General features: G+C 42.5%; 1 protein-coding gene and 1 pseudogene across 1 annotated transcript; one reads left to right on the top strand and one right to left on the bottom strand.

Annotated features, from left to right (window-relative positions):
• The first annotated feature begins 14,934 nt into the window (after positions 1 to 14,934).
• LOC130468308 (uncharacterized) lies at positions 14,935 to 15,033 on the top strand (annotated as a pseudogene).
• Positions 15,034 to 19,523: 4,490 nt separating this feature from the next.
• Positions 19,524 to 20,735, bottom strand: LOC110798309 (uncharacterized). The gene is made up of 2 exons (XM_022003485.2): positions 19,806 to 20,735; positions 19,524 to 19,727 (listed from the first exon to the last, which is right to left on the bottom strand). Exons 1-2 carry the CDS (start codon positions 20,733 to 20,735, stop codon positions 19,524 to 19,526), a joined length of 1,134 nt encoding a protein of 377 aa, XP_021859177.2.
• Between the last annotated feature and the right edge of the window lie 64 nt (positions 20,736 to 20,799).

Genomic DNA, 20,799 nt, shown 5'->3' with positions numbered 1-20,799 from the left:
AAGATGTCTTTCATGTATTTAGCATATGCATGTACTTGAGTAACTAATTCAGTGAAAGGGACTATTACCTGCAGATTCTTTACCACTTCTAAGAACTTACCAAACTGCTTGTCTAGCTTGTTCTTAAGTTGACGATGAGGGAAGGGAAGTTTGATAGGTGGGACTTTTATCTCAACTTTCTTCTCAACCCTTGTGCTAGCTTCCTTCTCCTTGACCACCTTCTCGCCTTCTTCTGGCACAGCATGGTTGACAGACGCTTCAACATCTCCTTCAATAGTCATAGGCGGCCCATATACTCATATCCACTCCGCAAAGTGACAACATTTACAGACTCTCTGTTCTCGGGCTGTGAAGGGAGATGACCTTGGGGTCTCCCTGCAAGAGTAGTAGCCATTTGTGCCAACTGTGTATCAAAGATCTTGTTATGAGCAGTAAGAGCATCAATTTTGGCATCCTTTTCGCTTAGAGACTTCTGCAATTGCAACATCATATTCCTCATCTCTACAAGCATAGGATCAGACTGTGTGGGTTGAGGTTGTGGTGGTGGAGGGGATGTGTTTTGTCTAGGGAACCCAGGTGGTCCACTAGACTGCTGGTTGTAATTACTCCGCGGTTGGTATGATTGCTGTGGTGGTGGTTGGTAGGGTTGTTGTGGTGGTGGAGGATGTTGAATCTGATGGGGGTTCTGGACATTAGTACTCCTATATGATAGCAGGGGGTTGTTTTTATACCCCTCATTGTAAGAGTTTGAGTACGGATTATTCTGCTTGTAGGACTGGAATGCATTGCATTGTTCGATAGAGCTCCTACATTCCTGTGAATAATGACCTTGCATCTCGCATCTATCACAGACATTGGCAAATTGGGCACTCATTGCAGCGACACTAGCATGTTGGGTGGGCTGGGAAGATGCGATTTGCATATTATCAAGTTTGTGATGTAGGGCAGTTAGCTGAGCAGTAAGTTGTTCAATAGAATTCATCTCATGCTTAACACCCCGGCCGACAAAACCTCTAGGATTCCCATATTGGGCGCTATGAATGGCCATCTCCTCAATCACCTCCAAAGCTCTAGGCACCTCAAGTTGCATGAATCTCCCACTGGCAGCTGAATCCAAAATAAGTCTAGACTCGTTACCCAGGCCGCTGTAAAATTGTTGGATCAAGAACCAGTTGTAGACACCTACTTTTGTCCCCATTCCCGAAAGGGAAGGTTCGATGATGAGAACATAAATCTCCACTTGGCAACGCATCTCCTATAAAATAACGAATCTCGATCACCCTTTTCATTTCAGCCAAAACTGCTATTTATCTAAACCTGCTAAAAATGGTAACTGCCGTAAGAAGTAGTTGTTAAAAGTGGCAAGACATAAAAGATAGAAATCTGTCAGAATTAGGTGTTGCACTCCAACATAAAGTCCTAAAAGAGATAGAATTGACAAAGGAATTCTATTCCTGTTATAATTCGAAAATAAGAGTTACGTATTAATTAAATTCCTAACGAACCCAGAGTTCGTAACGGGCCCAGACGCATTCCGTCATAAGTTGATACGCACTAAGAAACTTGGATAAGTCTCAAAAGCTCCGTGATTAAGAGTCTAAATCTGGCAAAAGGATCGGCTCAGACCCTATTTTCAACGCCTGGGTCTGGGCGCCGAAATCTTCGGCGCCTAGCCCTGGGCGCTGAAAATACCTGGGACGTGTTGTCTCCGAATTCTCTTTGGGTTCGGATTCTAAAGTTCTATCTTTCCACCAACTCTTTCCCTATAAATACAGCCTCATAATTGACGAAAAAAGAACACACAATTCATAATCTGAGTATTGACTCCAACCCTAAGCCTAAGCCTCACGCTGCGAAATTGATCCCGCGTTCTGTCGCAATCGACCCAAAAGTCGAACAGAACGTATCTTGTCCCTTGTAGCTGATGAATTAAGCCTAAATACTGGAACACTGCTCAGAAACCCGAGAGTCGTTAAATAAAAGAAGAATAGCAAAGCCAAGTGGTTAGTTTTCTGAGAACCGTGACGCACCTCTCAAGGGTGCGTCGTAATGTGTCCCTTCGCATGATTTAATCGCTTTCATCACCCTTTATAAAATTGTTAAACTATTAATTTGATTGATCTATCATGCCCAATAAAGATAATATCTTGGACAATTGAACTATCATGCTAGGTACCTTAAATCAATCTAAACAAGATAATCACGATCGATTTAGTATTATGTGTTGCATATTGCTAAAATCAATTCAAAATAGTTTAATAGTTAACGCATGTCCCTTCAATTATTTATGCTGAGCTAGTAAGGATAACCTGCTTCTGGAGTTATCGATGAGCACTCCTTTTGGTAGTTACAGTCCCCCGAACTCTCAATCTCTTCCCTGTGGGTGTACGTTGAGCGATCCCCACACCAGGGATCACTAGGGAACCTATGGCCGTCGTGGTCGAACATAATTGCACTCCCTTTATGTCACGATAACCGGGTTTTGTCAGTTTTTCTCATTGTCGTTAAAAACTGAATGGCGACTCCTATATTACTAGTCGATTGGGTGTAAACTCACAGGAAATCTAACTAACTTGATCTGACGACGTCACGCCCACGAGGGACGAGGTCATGCATTAGCCTCTTGCTTTTTCGACCCCCTCACAGTGGCGACTCCACTTGGGAACGTTAATGAAATACTCGTGCTCGTAGGTAATCAAAATAGCCGAAGGGTGAAACGATCCTACTCCGCGTTTATTTCCTTATCAAGTTGGGACGACCTGAAAATCAGCATATTAATGTGAACGGACAGAACCGCATAACGAATCTCGGCTCCCTTGGCATGTTTCATCTCGGGAGTTGGGACTAAGGATACCCATCGCCACCGGGGGGTGCATACGCTTCGAATGTTGTCCACTCGGCACTTGTCGCTAGTAGTACACCCGTCCCAAACCCAATCGCTCGCCCACTAAGGTCCCTCTCATTGGTGCATGCCCTCTTGGCTTACATCGTGATTGGCCTCTTGGGACGAAATTCGTCTGTTGAATGCACTACCTCGACCGGGGCATGTGTTGGATCTACGATAGAAGCGGTACCAAGCCAGGCGCAAATATTACCCATAGAAGCCTATCATAAACTACGTGACATATTATTTCTGCTTCATGTTGTAATGTTAGTTATGTGTAGCGAATTACATGATTATATTGTGATCGTGTGTGACAAATAACGCTAGAAAACCAACGACCCTAAAAATTGCCCAAACATTCATAAAACACCGATTGGCCAAAGAGTCATACCAAGGTACGTGTTCCGCAACCCCGGGCTATCGCCACAAAAATAAGCGAAGCCTAGGATGGCCTGTGACGGATCCTACAACGCTGCACAACGCGTAAAGGACGTTATTAGGCAAGCACGCAAAATTAAGTCGCATGTACAAAAAATAATACGCGAACAGAATACGAGTACCAGTCAGGGACGCATATATTTTCACGCCCTGCGCTGGGTGCTAAAGTTGCTGCTTGGGCTTTTGGCTAGGCACCGCAGCCTCGGTGCCCGCGCACAAAATATACGTAGCAATAAAAAATTCGTAACAAATTTGCTACGAGGACGTATGAAAAAGCACTCGATTCTAAGAACGACTTATAAAATAAACGACTCTTTATGTCGTCATTAGGCCTCCTATGACGGCGATGTTCGGCACCAAAACCGAGTAAGCTAATTAAAATAAATTTGAATGTCACACGGGCAAATGTTCCAAAAATCTAAAGACTGACCAAAAGAAAAGCCAAAATATATCAACAAGAGTGAGAATAGAAAACCGATAGGAAGAGTCAAAAGTCTAGACTAAGTAATGCTTAACTTTGAGCCTAAACTTTAGCTTGTCTTATGCATAGGGCTGGTTCTGCCACTTGGCGTCGATCTGAAAATCAAAGGTTAGTACGTCTCGAAGATACATCACCAACACAAGGTTTAGCAACTCCAAGCTTTATCCGTCACTCCCCCTTTCAAGGATCTCCGATTCCCCAACCTCGATTCGCACCCTCAAACATGTCCATGGAAGAGCTGCGGGACCAAATGGCCCAAATGACCCTACTTATGAATCAACTGAAAATGGTAAACGAATCCTTAGCGGCTGCGCAAGCCAAACGTGACCTCGATAACGAGAAGAAGATCGAAAAAATGGTTCTGCAACAAACTATGGGGAGCAAGTATTTCTCCCTCGATCCTGAACCTTTTCCCGACAAACTACTGGAAAAGTTTAGTTCATCCGACTTACCGAAGTTCAAAGCCACGGACAATCCCCGTGATCATCTCTTGAGCTTTGTGAATGCCATGAACTTGAAAGGTGTGGACAAGTCCATGTATCTGCCTGCCTTTCCTTTGTCCTTGGAACCTGTGCCACTCAAATGGTACTACCACCAGGACCCTAAGATCTTCCCCACTTGGGAGGACTTTGTCAATGTCTTCATCAAGCAATACTCGTCGAACATGGATTTTCAAGTCACCATACGCGAGCTGGAAGTCCTCTTCCAAAAGAAAAATGAAGGTTTCACAACCTACTTTGCTAGATGGAGGGACCAAGCGGCCCAACTAATAAATAGGCCTCCCGAAACTGAATTGGTCAAAAAATTCATTGACAATCTAGACCCAGCTTATAAACAACATCTTAGATACCTGGGCCTTGATACCTTCAAGAGGGTTTACGATGTAGGAATAAAGATCAAGGATGACCTCACAAAAACAGTACAAAGCAAGCCTGCATACAAAAGTAATACCTACAACAGCGGCCACACGCCTCAAGCCCAAGAGGTCCACGCCGTAGAAGAAACCCCAACCCGAAGGAGCCCCGGGAGGTGGACCCGAGACCGAAAGTTTGCCCCACTCGGGTCGACTCTAGTCAAGCCTTCCAAATACTAACCAAACAAGGAAAACTAAGGCCCATAGGCCCCACACCAGACCCTCTATTCAAAAATAAATACTGGGTCGAGGCCGCCCGCTGCGAGTTCCATCAAGGAAATGGGCATGATACTGAAAACTGCTGGAATCTAAAAAACACGATCCAGGATATGATAGAGGATGAAATAATACCCCTCCCCAACGTTGGCAAACCCAACAACAACAAGAGCCCACTCGGCTCTTATCACATCTCTCTCGATCAACCAGAAAATATGAACTTTGACCCTACGGTGTATATTACGCCCCAAGGTGCACCACTCGCCATGGTCCCTATGGATCAAATCGAGAGAGAAGTGTGCGGTGTGTGGGATGATGATGCTGAAGATATCTACCTGTCCCAAGTATCGGGCCAGGACCTCTTTACTGAAACTTGCCCCGGGCACTCTCCCATTGACACCACCCCTCAAGAGCCCGAAGTTGACAATCTCACTCGGTCCGGAAGAGTATACCAGCAGGATATTCGCCCACCTCCCGCGGACGACATTCCAGTCAGACAGACTCCTGAAAACGTGCGGCACACCACCGTCGCAGAAGTCATCGAAAATCCTCTCTTGAAGCAACTAAAAAGAACCAAAGCCGAGAATACCATCTGGGATCTCATGTGCACTTCAAAGGAACATCGTGAAAAACTTATTCGCTCACTTGACCTCATCTCAGTCCCTACAGACATCACACCTGACTTGTTGGTTAGTCACGTCACCAGAGATGTTGAGGAAAAAGAAATTGTTTACTGACAAAGACTTACCTAAAGAAGGAGGCGCCTACAATAAGGCTCTCTATCTAGTGGTTGGATGCAAAGGACAAAACATCCCCCTAGCACTCGTAGATAACGGTTCAACGGTAAATGTTTGCCCATTGCGAACCGCCCATTGCTTGGGGCTAGGAAACGATGACTTCCAAACCTCCACGCAAGGGGTACGAGCCTATGATAACTCTCGAAGGCCTGTGTTGGGAAAAATCAACCTCGCAATACAAACCGGGCCTGTGGCATGCACCATGGAGTTTCAGATAATTGACATCAAGCCCACTTTCAACCTCCTCTTAGGGCGCCCTTGGCTCCATGACTTAGGAGGTGTGGCTTCTACCTTGCACTAGATGGTTAAACTTAACCATAACGGGGTAATTCTAGAAATACGCATCACTCCTCTCGACGTCAGTTGTACTATGGTCGGAACGACCGATGCTGCAGAAGACCTTTACGGTTTTCAAGTGGATGAAGTCATCCAAGTCATTGAGGATTACAATTTAGCATTTCTAGATCCGCGAGCGTCCCGGGTCATCCCTAAGATGTTGCTAGCTCAAGGCCCAGGAACTCCATTGGGCATAAGGAAGAAGAACAACATGTTCCATCCCCTACCCAACAAAACTACTCCCTTCGGTCTAGGCTATACGCCAACGGAGGAAGATATTGCTGACCACTTGTCTAGGCTACGCCTTAAGCCAGCCAAGACAAAATAAACCACCCTTCTTTCCCCATACCAAAGAACCCTTAACGGTATGTTTGTCCGAGAAGGAGAAGAACACCCATGCTGCGACTTCCCTGAACCCTTTGTTCAGAATGGCCTGCTAAAACCCGGATTTGAAATTTTCCATGACTGTCATACTATGGATGAGGCAGCCCACCTCCCCAAGACGGAAACAGCCGAAATATTAGACAACCAAGCTCTGTGGACATTGTTTAACGAATCAAGGCCTATGGAGGACGAGACTGTAATAACCACCCTGACCCTACAAGATGAAGGTTTCAATCCAGCCCGGTTAATCACTCCTATATCAACACCAGAAGAGACCGAGAACGGATGGGTGAAGACATATCAGTGGGTCAATGCAAAGGGAATAGAATTCAAGATGAGTACAGGGGAAGGACCAAAGTTCTACGAGACTAAACCCAAGGCTTGAGCCGTAGAGAGCACTTTAGCAAAACGCCTAGTAGTTCTTTAGATGATAGAAATAATAAAACTCTAGAGATGGTCCTAGGACCCCTTATAATATAGGTTAATTTATTTTCAGTGTGTTTTCCTTACTTTCCAAATTAATAAATGCGTAAGATTTCTCCTAAAAAATTGCTCTAACACTAAACAAGCACTAATCATATTCGCAAAAACAAAATCGAAAAATAATAAGGAAGCGGCCCACTTTAGGCCCAATAGCAAGGCCCATTCGGTCTTGAATCGTGACATCAAAACCAATTCCCGAAATCCGCAAAATAAACCGTACCTCCAAGACATGAAAGTCAAATCCATGCAATCATAAAAGTCAACCCATGAAACCCAAAAAATAAAAAAAATCTAACAATGCAAAATGTTGCTCAACAAAAAAAATTCATAAAACATGAACCCATCATTCCCACCATTAACAACACGCACCTCAACCCACCCAAAATCCTACACAAAGATCTTCACATCTTTCACACCCTAACTCCGTTTTCAAAACCGTTTTGAGTCACGAATAGATAAAATTAATCTGGACGAAAATGCATCTCACGCTAACAGTCCAAATAGCTTCCGAAATAGTGTCAAAATTGATTTCTGACGAATAAAAAGTAAGAACAAAAAAGAAATAAAAGCAAGACACATGTGAAAGAAAAGAAGCAATACGCCCGAAAACCACCCCAGAAATCATTTTTAGCGCCCAGGTCTGGGCGCCGAAATCATTAGCGCCCCAGTCTGGGCTTTGAAACTCTTTGCTTGCCAAAGTTTACCCAGAAGTGCTCGTCATTTTATCCGCACATACACGGAAAAATAACAAACACTTGGGGGGTACAGCACGTGTTCACGTATTCAGATATACATGCCAAAAAAAAAACTTGAAAAAAAAACGATGCGCAAAATACATAACTAAAAAATATAGCCTATTTATGGATGTACTCAAATAATGCGCAAAACACATGTACTCAAAAAAAATCATAAAGAAAATTTCGACTTACGGCAAAGCAGCAGATCAAAATAAACATAGCCTATTCTACCGTTTCAAATAATATGTTTCCATCTCAGAACATACTTATCGAATCCGGCATCTTAAAATTAATTCTAGCTAGAACTACGCGCGACCTGATTCTAAGTTAAAGTTATTTAACAAGGATACGTAGGCAATCCCATTTATGGATTCGGTCCAATCAAAAAATATATAATGTGCATAAGTGTTGGAAATAAGCGAATAAAAAAGAGAAGCAAAGCGAGAACAAGAAAGCAAAGAAACCAGAAAAATAAAATCACGCCTTTATTAATATTTAAAAATAATAAGAAGGAAAACAAAAGTGCTAAGGAATGAAAAACAAACAGAACTGAAATAAATAAAGGGCATCTACACCCTAGCAAGAACTACACTACTCGAGTTCTTCCGGATCATCAAATAGAGTGTTGTAGAGGGCAATGTTCGCAGGGTCCACCCCCACAGGCTTCTGCGCTACCCCTATGTCGATCTCCATAAGAACAGGCTCCTTGACACTAACTTCCAAGGATTCCAAGGCCTCAGAAACATTTTCAGTTTGAACAGCTATAGCCCGCTCAGCCTCAAGGGCATAAATAATGGGAGGGGAAAGATTATCAACATCAGTTGGATTAGCCACTGGTTCTACTGGGGGCTGAACTTTCCTAACCCATACATTATTCCGGCGACGATCTCCGCGAGAGCTTCCATTTCTTTTGGGAACAGAAGGCCCCTTCATGTTAGGTACCTTTTTAGGCCTTGTGAGGGGGTCGAAAAAGCGCGAGGCTAATGCGTGACCTTGTCCCTCGTGGGTGTGACGATTCTTTTTATTCAATCAAGTGTAATTGGATTTCCTGTGAGTTTACACCCAATTGACTAGTAATATAGGAGTCGCCATTCAGTTTTTAACGACAATGAGAAAAACTGACAAAACCCGGTTATCGTGACATAAAGGGAGTGCAATTATGTTTGACCACGACGGCCGTAGGTTCCCTTGTGATCCCTGGTGTGGGGATCTCTCAATATACACCCGCAAGGTAGAGATTGAGGGTTCGGGGGGCTGTAACTACCGAGAGGAGTACTTCGCTCGTCGATAACTCCAGAGGCAGGATATCCTTACTAGCTCAGCATAAATAATTGAAGGGACATGCGTTAACTATTAAACTAATCTGAGTTGATTTTAGCAATATGCAACATATAATACTAATTCGATCGTGATTATCTGATTTAAATAGCATTAAGGGACCTAGCATGATAATCCGATTTCCCAAAAATATTATATTTGTTAGGCGTGATAGAACAATCAGATTAGGTTAGTTTAACAGTTCATAAAAAGGGTGAGGAAAGCAGTTAAATCATCGAAAATGGACACATTACGACGCACCCTTGAGAGGTGCGTCACGGTTCTCAGAAAACTAACCACTTTGACTTTTCTATTTCTCCTTTTTATTTAACGAATCTCAATTATGGGACAGGATACGTTCTGTTCGATTTATGGATCGATTGCGACAGAACGCGTGAACGATTTCGCAGCGAGAGGCTTAGGCTAAGGGTTGGAGTCAATACTCAGAATATAATTGTGTGTTGTTGTGTGTTTCACGTCGAATTTAGGGGCCTATTTATAGGGAAGAGTTCGTGGAAAGATAGAATTGCAGAGTTCTAATCCGCAAAGAATTAGGAAAAAACACGTACCCAGGTATTTTCAGCGCCCAGGCGATTTCGGCGCCCAGGGCCAGGCGTTGAAAATAGGGTCTGGGCTATTTTCTTTAGTCAGATTCGGATTCATGAAATCCGTAGAGTTTGAGATTAATTCGAGTCTTTTAGCGCGTATCAATTTTATGACGGAATGCGTCTGGGCCCGTTACGAACTCTAGGCTCGTTAGGATTTTAATTAATACGTAACTCTTATTTCCGAATCCTATTAGGAATAGGATTCTCGCAGTTTTCTATCTCATTTAGGATTTATGTTGGAATGCAACATCTAATTCTGACAGGTTTCTATCTTTTATGATTTGCCACTTTTAGAAGCTACCTTTTACGGCAGTTACTATTTTTAGCAGGTTTCCATAAATAGCAGGTTTCGGGTGAAATGAAATGGGGAATCGAGATTCGTTTATTTTATAGGAGATGCGTTGTCAAGTGGAGATTTACATTTCCATCATCGAACCTTTCCCTTGCGGGAATGGGGACAAAAGTAGGTGTCTACAGGCCTAGAACTGGAATGGGGAGGAATTTCCTTTCGCTTTCGATCAGGTCGAGCTTTCACAGTCTTAATGCCATTTCCACGAGAGTTAGCAGGATTACGGTTTTCATACTTAGCCCTACCTCGAGGTATCAAAACTTCAGCCGACTCTTCATTTCGAGCCTTAGTTCTCACAGCCTTATCATCGGAACTCATCCACAGCTTATAATTCTCGAAAAGACCCACAAAACCATCTTTAGTCACGATCCAACGCGGGAGGCCACCATAATACTTAGCCCACGCTTGAACCCGTGCTCGTGAAAAAACCTCTACTTTAGGTGGTACCGTATCAGCAAATGGGATAGTCTGCCTTAAGCCGTATTGTCGCATGACTCGATAAGGAAAAATGTAAACAGGCCGAGATAACCCCAACAAAGAAACATGAACTACCGTCTCGGAACCCCCCGTCATATTAGTCAAGCCCCACCACGGTACCACCCACTTAATAGAGCATATGCCATGAGCAAAATAGGAGGCCCATTCGGCCTCGTCCTGGCCTTGGTGCAAATACTTTCGGTTGCCTAAAGCTATAGGGCGATAATGTTTAGGATCGGCAGGAGCTTCTAGAAGCCTAAGTCGTTCCATGAGCCAAGTCTGCAAAAAACGGGTGCGATCGGAAAAATAATAAGGCCTGGGACGCATTTTCAACGCCCAGGACCAGGCGCCAGAAATTCCGACGCCCAGCCCTGGGCGCTGAAAATCAGCTCCAAGCAGAGGCAAACGAAAAGAAAAAATAATTATATGCGCGCAAATAAACGATCAATTACCTGCAGCAATAGGGGGCTCCCCTTCAAATTTTCAGACTTGGCGTCCTTCTTTAACTCATCCGCACCCAACAAGGTCTCAGCAACAATCAACGGCATAATAGAATAGCAACTCTCCATCTGACTGATCAGGGGAATCAACCTTATATCGCCAAACTCACCATTGTTATTCGACAGTAAATAGTGGTTCAACAAGCAGAACACAAGTGCCCGGATATTCAATTTCTGTTCAGTCATATTTTTACTAGGCTTAAAGTTATGTTTTGCAAGTTTCGCCAAGTTAACCTTATCACCCACAATGATCTCAGCAAGCATTTCACCATCTAGTCCTAGGAAAGCCCCTATAGTTGTTTTACCCTCTTCAACAGTGCCAGGGGTAGCAGGAGTAGCATTGGTAGGATAACCCAGGATTGCGGCAAATTCATCTGGCAAAGGGCATACCTCATTGCCCCGAAAAACAAAAACATGGTGATCAGAATCCCAAAAGGTTAGGGCGGCATACAGAAAGTTATAATCAATATTAATTTGTTGTAAGCCTAAAAGTGCCTCTAAGTGTTATCCTTTCAACAAAACCTTTTCTGTGGGATTAAGGGCTCTAAGCCAGCGCCTAACAACTCGTTGGAGGGAGAAAGGAGGAATCGACATGGCAAGAGTAAAAAAATAAAGCTAGATAATTGAGAGAAGAAGTTGGCAGTGGTGGAAAAGAAAAACGTGCTTAACCCCCTATATATACACGAAATCATCCTGATCCCATTCGGAAACGCGTTGAGAAATCTCGAAAAATAAAAAAGGGCTGCTAAGGCAGCATTTTCAGCGCCCGAGGCTGGGCGCCGAAATATCTAACGCCTGGCACGGGGCGTTGAAAATGCAGCCCAAGGCCAGACTCTTCCAAAACGCGAACCAGTAAAACGCCCAAAACCGTGTTAGTAGACACGGGGCCCTGTTGTAATCAAGATCAAGCCCAAAGCATTTTTAGAGCCCAAATGGTGAAAGCAAGTGTCGAAACTTAGACTCATCTCCAAAACATGTGTACATTTTTCAAAGCAATAAAAAATATATTAATCAAGGTCATTCTTCGGAACAAAAAAAATCATTACGTCGTTGGTTTCTCAAGTTAAAAGCGTTTATTTGTCAAAAAAGGTCAATCCGGGTCGAAGTAAGCTCGATGTATTAATCATTGAAAAAATGAAGTGAACTTTGTCGCCCGGAAAATAAAGTCGCACTCCACGATTTCATCAAAGTAGCATACCACTACCAAGGTCGCTCGCACTTACGAGCACGATCCCAAACACGATCAAGGACGTTATAAAATACGCACTCTTCTTGGTGAAGAGAAACCATCAAGTACGAATGCTTGGGAGCTCGAAAGAAAGAAAATACACGATGCAAGTTGAAACAACGCTTCCAGGCCGCGTCCCGTGCTTGGACAAAATCAAAGACGGACTCGACCTTAAAGCAAAGGTCTCCGCTAACATTCGCATATGGTCCCACCAGTCATTTCGCAGGGGCCTAAGTAGTGGCATAACAAGGCCAGTTCTTAACGGTGACATACATCCTATGGGCCGTAAAGACCTGTTCGGAACCATGAAAGGCAAACGCCCATTAAAACGATAGTTCATTTAGACACGTTGCCAACCCACATTCAGGTTACAACTAAACCCGAGCATTTCTCGAGAGAACTCGCTCTTACAAGAATAAAAAAAAATTCTCAAAAGAAATCCCAAAAAGAAATGAAGTAGGTTCTGGCCCACCTCGATCAGGCAGGATCGCGTCAGAACCATGCGAGTCCCAAATCAAAAATAGACAACAACAACAACAAATTCAGGTTCGCCCACCTTCAGCGGGCGGGGTCTGTGTCACTAAAACGCGCAGGTCCTCAGTTTTCAAAAATAAAATATTCAAAAAAAAAAAACAAAAACAGGCTCGCCCACCTTCAGCGAGCGGGGTCTGCGCCACTAACCGCGCAGGTCCTTACTTGTCGCAGCAATAACTTTTCTCGGTTTATCCTTTTCCAAAAATCAAAGGATGGTTTATCTTTTTCCAAAAATCAAAAGGTGGTTTATCTTTTTCCAAAAATCAAAAGATGGTTTATCTTTTTCCAAAAATCAAAAGATGGTTTCCCTTTTCCAAAAATCAAAGGATTGGTTTTCCGCTTTTCCAAAAAAGAGCGATGTGCTGGATTTTCCTTCGTTTTACGTCTTATAAAAACAAAGGGGGTTTTCTCGTTTAGCTAACCCTGAAAATGAGAATCTTTAAAGACATTTTTTTACCTGGTGATCGGGCTTGGCCAGGCCTGGTTACACTTTATAGCTTTGATTTCGAAAACGTCTGTAGATACTTCCAATGACAAAGTGAGGGAGTTTCTATACATCTGTAGGTACTTCCAATGACAAAGTGAGGGAGTTCCTATACTTAACAGATTCCAATGACACGTGAGGAATATGTTAACACTTCAAGTGATGACCCTTAAGTAAAATGTTATCACTCGAGGGCTCGTGAGACCCTCGCAAAACAGGTCACATACACTATGGCTTGTATGACGCACTCCGTCTAATACTTTGACCATCGTCTTACTCCAAGATTCAGTCAAAGTGGGGGCTAACTGTAGACACCTACTTTTGTCCCCATTCCCGAAAGGGAAGGTTCGATGATGAGAACATAAATCTCCACTTGGCAACGCATCTCCTATAAAATAACGAATCTCGATCACCCTTTTCATTTCAGCTAAAACTGCTATTTATAGAAACCTGCTAAAAATGGTAACTGCCGTAAGAAGTAGTTGTTAAAAGCGGCAAGACATAAAAGATAGAAATCTGTCAGAATTAGGTGTTGCACTCCAACATAAAGTCCTAAAAGAGATAGAATTGGCAAAGGAATTATATTTCTGTTATAATTCGAAAATAAGAGTTACGTATTAATTAAATTCCTAACGAACCCAGAGTTCGTAACGGGCCCAGACGCATTCCGTCATAAGTTGATACGCACTAAGAAACTCGGATAAGTCTCAAAAGCTCCGTAATTAAGAGTCCAAATCTGACAAAAGGCTCGGCTTAGACCCTATTTTCAACGCTTCGGCGCCCAGCCCTGGGCGCTGAAAATACCTGGGACGTGTTGTCTCCGAATTCTCTTTGGGTTCGGATTCTAAAGTTCTATCTTTCCACCAACTCTTTCCCTATAAATACAGCCTCATAATCGACGAAAAAAGAACACACAATTCATAATCTGAGTATTGACTCCAACCCTAAGCCTAAGCCTCACGCTGCGAAATTGATCCCGCGTTCTGTCGCAATCGACCCAAAAGTCGAACAGAACGTATCATGTCCCTTGTAGCTGATGAATTAAGCCTAAATACTGGAACACTGCTCAAAAACCCAAGATTCGTTAAATAAAAGGAGAAATAGCAAAGCCAAGTGGTTAGTTTTCTGAGAACCGTGACGCACCTCTCAAGGGTGCGTCGTAATGTGTCCCTTTGCATGATTTAATCGCTTTCATCACCCTTTATAAAATTGCTAAACTATTAATTTGATTGATCTATCACGCCTAATAAAGATAATATCTTGGACAATTGAACTATCATGCTAGGTACCTTAAATCAATCTAAACAAGATAATCACGATCGATTTAGTATTATGTGTTGCATATTGCTAAAATCAATTCAGAATAGTTTATTAGTTAACGCATGTCCCTTCAATTATTTTGCTGAGCTAGTAAGGATAAACTGCCTTTGGAGTTATCGATGAGCACTCCTCTCGGTAGTTACAGTCCCGCGAACTCTCAATCTCCGCCCTGCGGGTGTACGTTGAGCGATCCCCACACCAGGGATCACAAGGGAACCTATGGCCGTCGTGGTCGAACATAATTGCACTCCCTTTATGTCACGATAACCGAGTTTTTTCAGTTTTTCTCATTGTCGTTAAAAACTGAATGGCGACTCCTATATTACTAGTCGATTGGGTGTAAACTCACAGGAAATCTAACTACACTTGATCTGACGACGTCACGGCCACGAGGGACGAGGTCATGCATTAGCCTCGTGCTTTTTCGACCCCCTCACACCAGTCACTCAAACCGTGGTGTGGGCACTGTCTCTGCAGATCCTTGAACCTTTCCCGGGCTTCAAACAAGCTCTCGTCTGCCTGTTGGGTAATGGAATTATCTGACCCCTCAGACGAGCTGTCTTCTCAGGTGGGAAGTATTTCACATAGAAAGAAAGAGCCAAAGAATCCCAATCGGTGATTTTCATAGCTGCTCCGTTGAGCCCATTAATTCATAGCTTTGCCTTCCCACTCAATGAAAATGGAAAGAGCATCTCCATAGTCTGCTCTGGTGTTAGATTCTTCTGCTTAACAGTAGCGCAATATTGAATGAAAGACTGAATATGGAGATTAGGGTCTTCACCCTTTTCCCCACTGAATTGGTGTCTCTCAATCATATTTATAAACTGGGGTTGGATCTTGAAATTCTCAACCGCAATAGAAGGATGATCGCCTTGGGAAGCACAGACAGACTTGGCTTAGAATAGTCTGTAAGCCTTGGCTTAGGTGGTGGTGTTTCATCACCTATCTCTGAATCTGTATGGAATAGATTGCCACTTAGATGGTCGGATTCAGAGTCCGAATAGTCTCTCAGCTGTTCAAAGAATCTACGCCGTCTACAGAAGGTCCGTTCAGGTTCAGGATCGAACGAAGTCAGATCGCTGGTATGGACAGTCCTGGGCATAAACAAGCGAAACTAGAAAACAGTCGTGAGATCCGACCTCAAGGAACGGGAGTTCCTTGAGAAGTAACAAACAATAATCTAGAAATAACAATTAATAACAGAAAATAAAACCGTCTCCCCGGCAACGGCGCCAAAATTTGACAGGCTAAAGTCGTATCACCTTATCAAAAATAAACCTAAGTCTACTAACAAAATAGTAAGGGAAGTAGGGATCGTATCCACGGGGAAACGGACGTTCTTTCTACTATTAATTAACTAATCTAGACTATTGATAACAATAGGTTTGAATTGGTTTGTAGGTTAAGCTAAGGCGATAATCAAAATGGAATATAATAATATTAAGGGAATCTAGGGCAACGGTTCACCACAAATGCAGACCGGGATTGGACAACGCACAACAACAATCAATTAACAATCATAACTAGGAAATCATGCATCTGTCGAATCTTATGAATTCCTTAGGATAAAATAACTAGCAGGCTCTCGCTATGTACTAGAAATCATTCCTATCTAATAGCCACAGACCAAAAACATCAGATTACCTCTCGGCGCATAATCTAAGGTTAATCAAACTCAAATCAAAATAGTCCGGCCGAACAGAATTGACGACCAATAATAATAAGCTATAGAAATTACAATTAATTAATCAATTAATCATGTCCACAATTAATCACAATCATGCATTCATGGATCCCCTAAACCCTAGAAATTAAACTACTCACTCATGATAACAAATAACAAAGCAATCAATATAATGGAAAACATGATCAAAAGCAATTAATAAAGAAAAATAGAAATCAATACCTAAATGAAGAACGAAAGGATGAACTAAAAATTGAAGCTTTGATTGAAATTAAAAATAAGTGTTTGGAACAATTTAGAGAGAAAACTAAAATAAAACTAAGTGCTAATACTAGAATAAAAGATGTCTACAAAAAATAAATGGGCTAGTATTTATAGTTTTCCCAAAATACAAGCCAAAAGCCGGAAAAAAAAACTCGCGAAACACGCTGGAGGTTGGCGTCGCCCGATCGGGCGACGCTTCGCCCGATCGGGCGAACTGCTCTATAGTCGGCCCGATCGGGCCCAATTCCGCCCGATCGGGCGGTTTGCGAAAGGCTCAGAATACGTCAAGTTTGGCCGCCCGATCCGGACCGGGCGAAGCCCGCCCAATCGGGCGCGCATTGATGACTCCAAAACTCTTTTATTTTGCCCGGGTTTCTCATTTCGCCCTCAGCTCGAAGGGCGATTTGCAAAAGTCATGATTCTTCGCCCATATCACCGAGTCTAACTCCCTGGGCTCAACCGTAAGCATCTAAGGCTCCCGAAAGTCGACGATAATGGTCCCGAACTTCCTCGACGATAATCACCATAAAACGGGTCTAAAAAGACCAATTTCTCACTAATCAATCCTGAAACTCATGGCACACTCAACAACACAGATTAGTACTAAAAACGGCTCCTAAGAGCTCATTTGATGCATAAAAGTACTAAGGGACGGGGGTAAAACTCTATATAAAACGCACATATCACTAGCTGCAATCTACCAGCATAGGACAAGAACTTAGCAGCCCACCCTTTGATCCTAGCAACAGTTTTCTCTATCAAAGGTTTGCAGTCAGTAAAGCTAAGTTTCCTTGTTGTAAGAGGTACCCCCAGATACTTAAAAAGAAAGGAGCCTTTAGATATGCCCAAAGTATCCAAAATTTGGTTTGTAGCTGACTTAGACACACCAGCAACATACACATCACTTTTATGCAAATTAGCTTCCAATCCAGAAGCTTTTGAGAATTTAGTGAAAGCTTTAAAAATAGCAGCAACAGAAGGGATATCAGCTCTAGCAAACATCAGCAAATCATCTGCAAACATCATATGAGTGATGTTTAACTTTTTACACCTGGGATGATGCTTAAACTCTTTCTTCTTCTCAACCAAAGCCGGACATCTAGACAGGTACTCCATACCAATAGAAAACAGATAAGGGGACATAGGATCCCCTTGCCTCAAACCTTTCTTTGCTGGAATAGGTTTGGTGGGAAACCCATTCACTAAAATGGAATAAGAGACAGTACCTAGACACTACATAATCCACTGAATGAACTTTGCAGGGAACCCCAATTCAGCTAACATACTCTCCAAGAAGGGCCACTCTATGGAATCATAAGCTTTCTTCAAGTCTACTTTGATCATACACCTGGGGGAAATGTTCTTCCTGGAGTAGCACTTGATTAATTCTAAAGCAAGGAGAATATTATCTGCAATATTTCTACCTGGGATGAACCCAGCTTGTGCACAATGAACCACTTTCCCAATTACACCTTGCATTCTTGTTGTCACAATTTTAGAAATAATCTTGTAAACCACTGAGAAACAAGCTATTGGTCTGAAATCTTTCACACAAGAGGCATTCTGAATTTTTGGGATCAGAGTCATAGCAGTATTGTTCACTGGTTTCAACAGCACACCAGTGTCAAAGAATTCTCTAACTGCATTATAAACATCAGCCTTTACAGGACTCCAAGTTTTGTGAAAAAAGAGACTATTAAAGCCATCCAACCTAGGAGCTTTACTCACATTGATACCCTTAATAGCAGCATCTATTTCCAGCTCAGAAACTGGAACAATAAGCAAATCTGCATCATCAACACTCAACTGGTTTCCATGTCTAACAATAGGTACATCAATACCAGTTAGAGAGGACGCAGTTGTGCCAATCAGATTATCATAGAATTTCTTAATTTCAGCTTGAATTTCAGTGTCAGTTGTCAATTTTGTACCATGATCATCATATAGAACATCAATACTATTAATAGCATACCTCTCCTTCATGGCACTAAAGAAAAACTTAGAGTTAGAATCCCCCAGCTAAAGCCATTGGATCCTTAATTTCTGTCTGTAAGCACTTTCCTGAACCTTCAAGAACAACTTAAGATTTGCCACACACTCTTTCTCAGCTTCCTGAGCAACAATATCATCAGGATTAGAAATACTAGTAGACTGAGCCAAACCCAGCTCTCTTCTGCAACTCTCAATTTTTTCTTCCAAATGAGCAAACTCCTTTTTATGCAAAGTTTTCAACTCTGACTCAACAGATTTGAGTTTATTCCAAACACTCTGCATTGCTGAAGCTGCATGGTTACAAGACCACCCTTTTTGAACATCTTGTAAAAGGTTTGGATGGTCTGCCATATAATTGAAGAACTTAAAAGGCCTACCTCCTTTCTTCATGTTCACCTTGTAACTCATTACCAGTGGAGTATGATCAGAAAGCCCAGGGTTCATGTAGTCAACCACTACATCAGAATAGGACCCATGCCAAGAAGCATTACCAAAGGCCCTATAAATTCTTGAGCTAATTCTCAATACCTCATGACCTTTATACCAAGAGTAAAAGTGCCCACAGCTTTTAAGTTCTGTGAGATCTGTCTGAATCAAGCAGTTTTCAAAGTAAGCAGTTTCCATGTTAGTGACAACATTGCCATTGATTCTATCACCAGAATAAAGTACAGAATTGAAATCATCCATCACCAACCAAGAAAGAGTGTTGATGGCATTTAAGCTTCCCAACTCCCTCCATAATTCTCTTCTAGTGTCAATGGTAAGAAGACCATAGACTGCAGTAAACCCAGTTGTGAAAGCAACTGACTTAGCTGTAACCACCCCATGAATGATTTGCTCATATTTATAAACTGCATGAAAAATAACCACCCTATGCTTCCATCCCATCCATATTCTCCCCCTATTAGAGAGCTCATAGTTAGTAATCCACTGCCACCGAGGGCCAAACTTACTCTAAACCTTTTTACTATTTTTTTGTTTAACTTTGGTTTCAATGAGAGCCACTACACTAACTTTATTAACAATAACAAAGTTCTTTATTTCTCCTATCTTATTGGGGTCATTCATTCCCCTCACATTCCAATTGCATATATTCATTAACCAATGTCAAAACCCTCCTCCCCTTCACCCCCTCCGTCGAAAGAGAACCCCCTGGTAACAGCTTGTACTTGTGCCAAACCAAGAATATGTCTAGGTGGTTTAGGGTCCCTTCGTCTCCTAGTAACAATTCTCCAACCATCATCATGAGTGACAGGAGTGTGAGTAACTTTCCCATCTGCAACAGGATTATTACTGATATCCTTACTCACATTCTCAGTAGAGATATCAGTTGTTGTAATCTCCCCTTATGTCACCACTGTCTTAACAGGCTGCCATACCTTCTTCATCTTCACTGGTACAACAGGCTTGAATCTAGTTGTTTGCTTCATGCCCTCACCACAAATATGACCCACCACCTTACAAGTACCACAGTAAGGTGGAAGCCAATCATACAAAACTGGCTGAGTAAAGGTGCCACCAGAAGGATCCTGTAGCATAACATGCTTTGGAAGAGGTTTAGTGACATCAATTTCCACCAACAATCTAGGAAAGGACACTCTCATTTGGGAAGAAGTACATTCATCAGCAAATAAGGGGATCCCCAACAAACTACCAATTCTACTCAGAGAATCTGGACCCCAATAATTCAATGGCAAATTTGGCAGCCTAACCAACACAGGAATGACTCCCAAAATTTCTTCCTGAAAGTTAAACTTAGCAGACCATGGCTTGACAATCATTGGCCTATTGAAAAAGGAATAAGGTCCAGCCATCAAAACAGAATCCCTATCTTTCCTACTAGCAAATCTGATGACAAAATAACCTTCATCTTGAAGGAAAACCTTCGGAGTAGAAACATTCACCCATTCTTTTGCAATGAACCTAATAACAGCTCCAATGGAAGGCATATCTCCCACAATGTACATCACAATAGAGCAATTCCAAATTGCAACCATATTATCAACATCTATCTTGTTAAGCAAACCAATAGGCTTACCATCCACAATAGTGGGGGAGATAAACGACAGAGGGGTACCGTTTGCAGTAAGCGAACTTCCATTGACAATGGTAGCCCAAGAAGGTTTGCCTCCCATGTTAAGTCTACGCTGAGCATCTGGTTCTGCACTTGCTTCAATCTCCTTCTCTAAATGCTCTGTTTCCTCATGCTCTGTATTTGGGATAATCGAGTTCGCAACATTTCCCCATGAGATCCCATAGTCACCAGAAATACCCAAAGCATCATTGACTTTAGTCATAATCTCATTCATCCTGCTCCTTGGGCTATCACTACCATCTTCCTTCTCCAATGGAGTTACCCCTTTCCCAAGTCAC

The sequence above is a fragment of the Spinacia oleracea genome, chromosome 2 (assembly GCF_020520425.1).
Source record: "Spinacia oleracea cultivar Varoflay chromosome 2, BTI_SOV_V1, whole genome shotgun sequence".
In the NCBI taxonomy this organism is placed as follows: Eukaryota; Viridiplantae; Streptophyta; class Magnoliopsida; order Caryophyllales; family Amaranthaceae; genus Spinacia; species Spinacia oleracea.
This window is presented reverse-complemented; position numbering and strand designations above follow the sequence as displayed.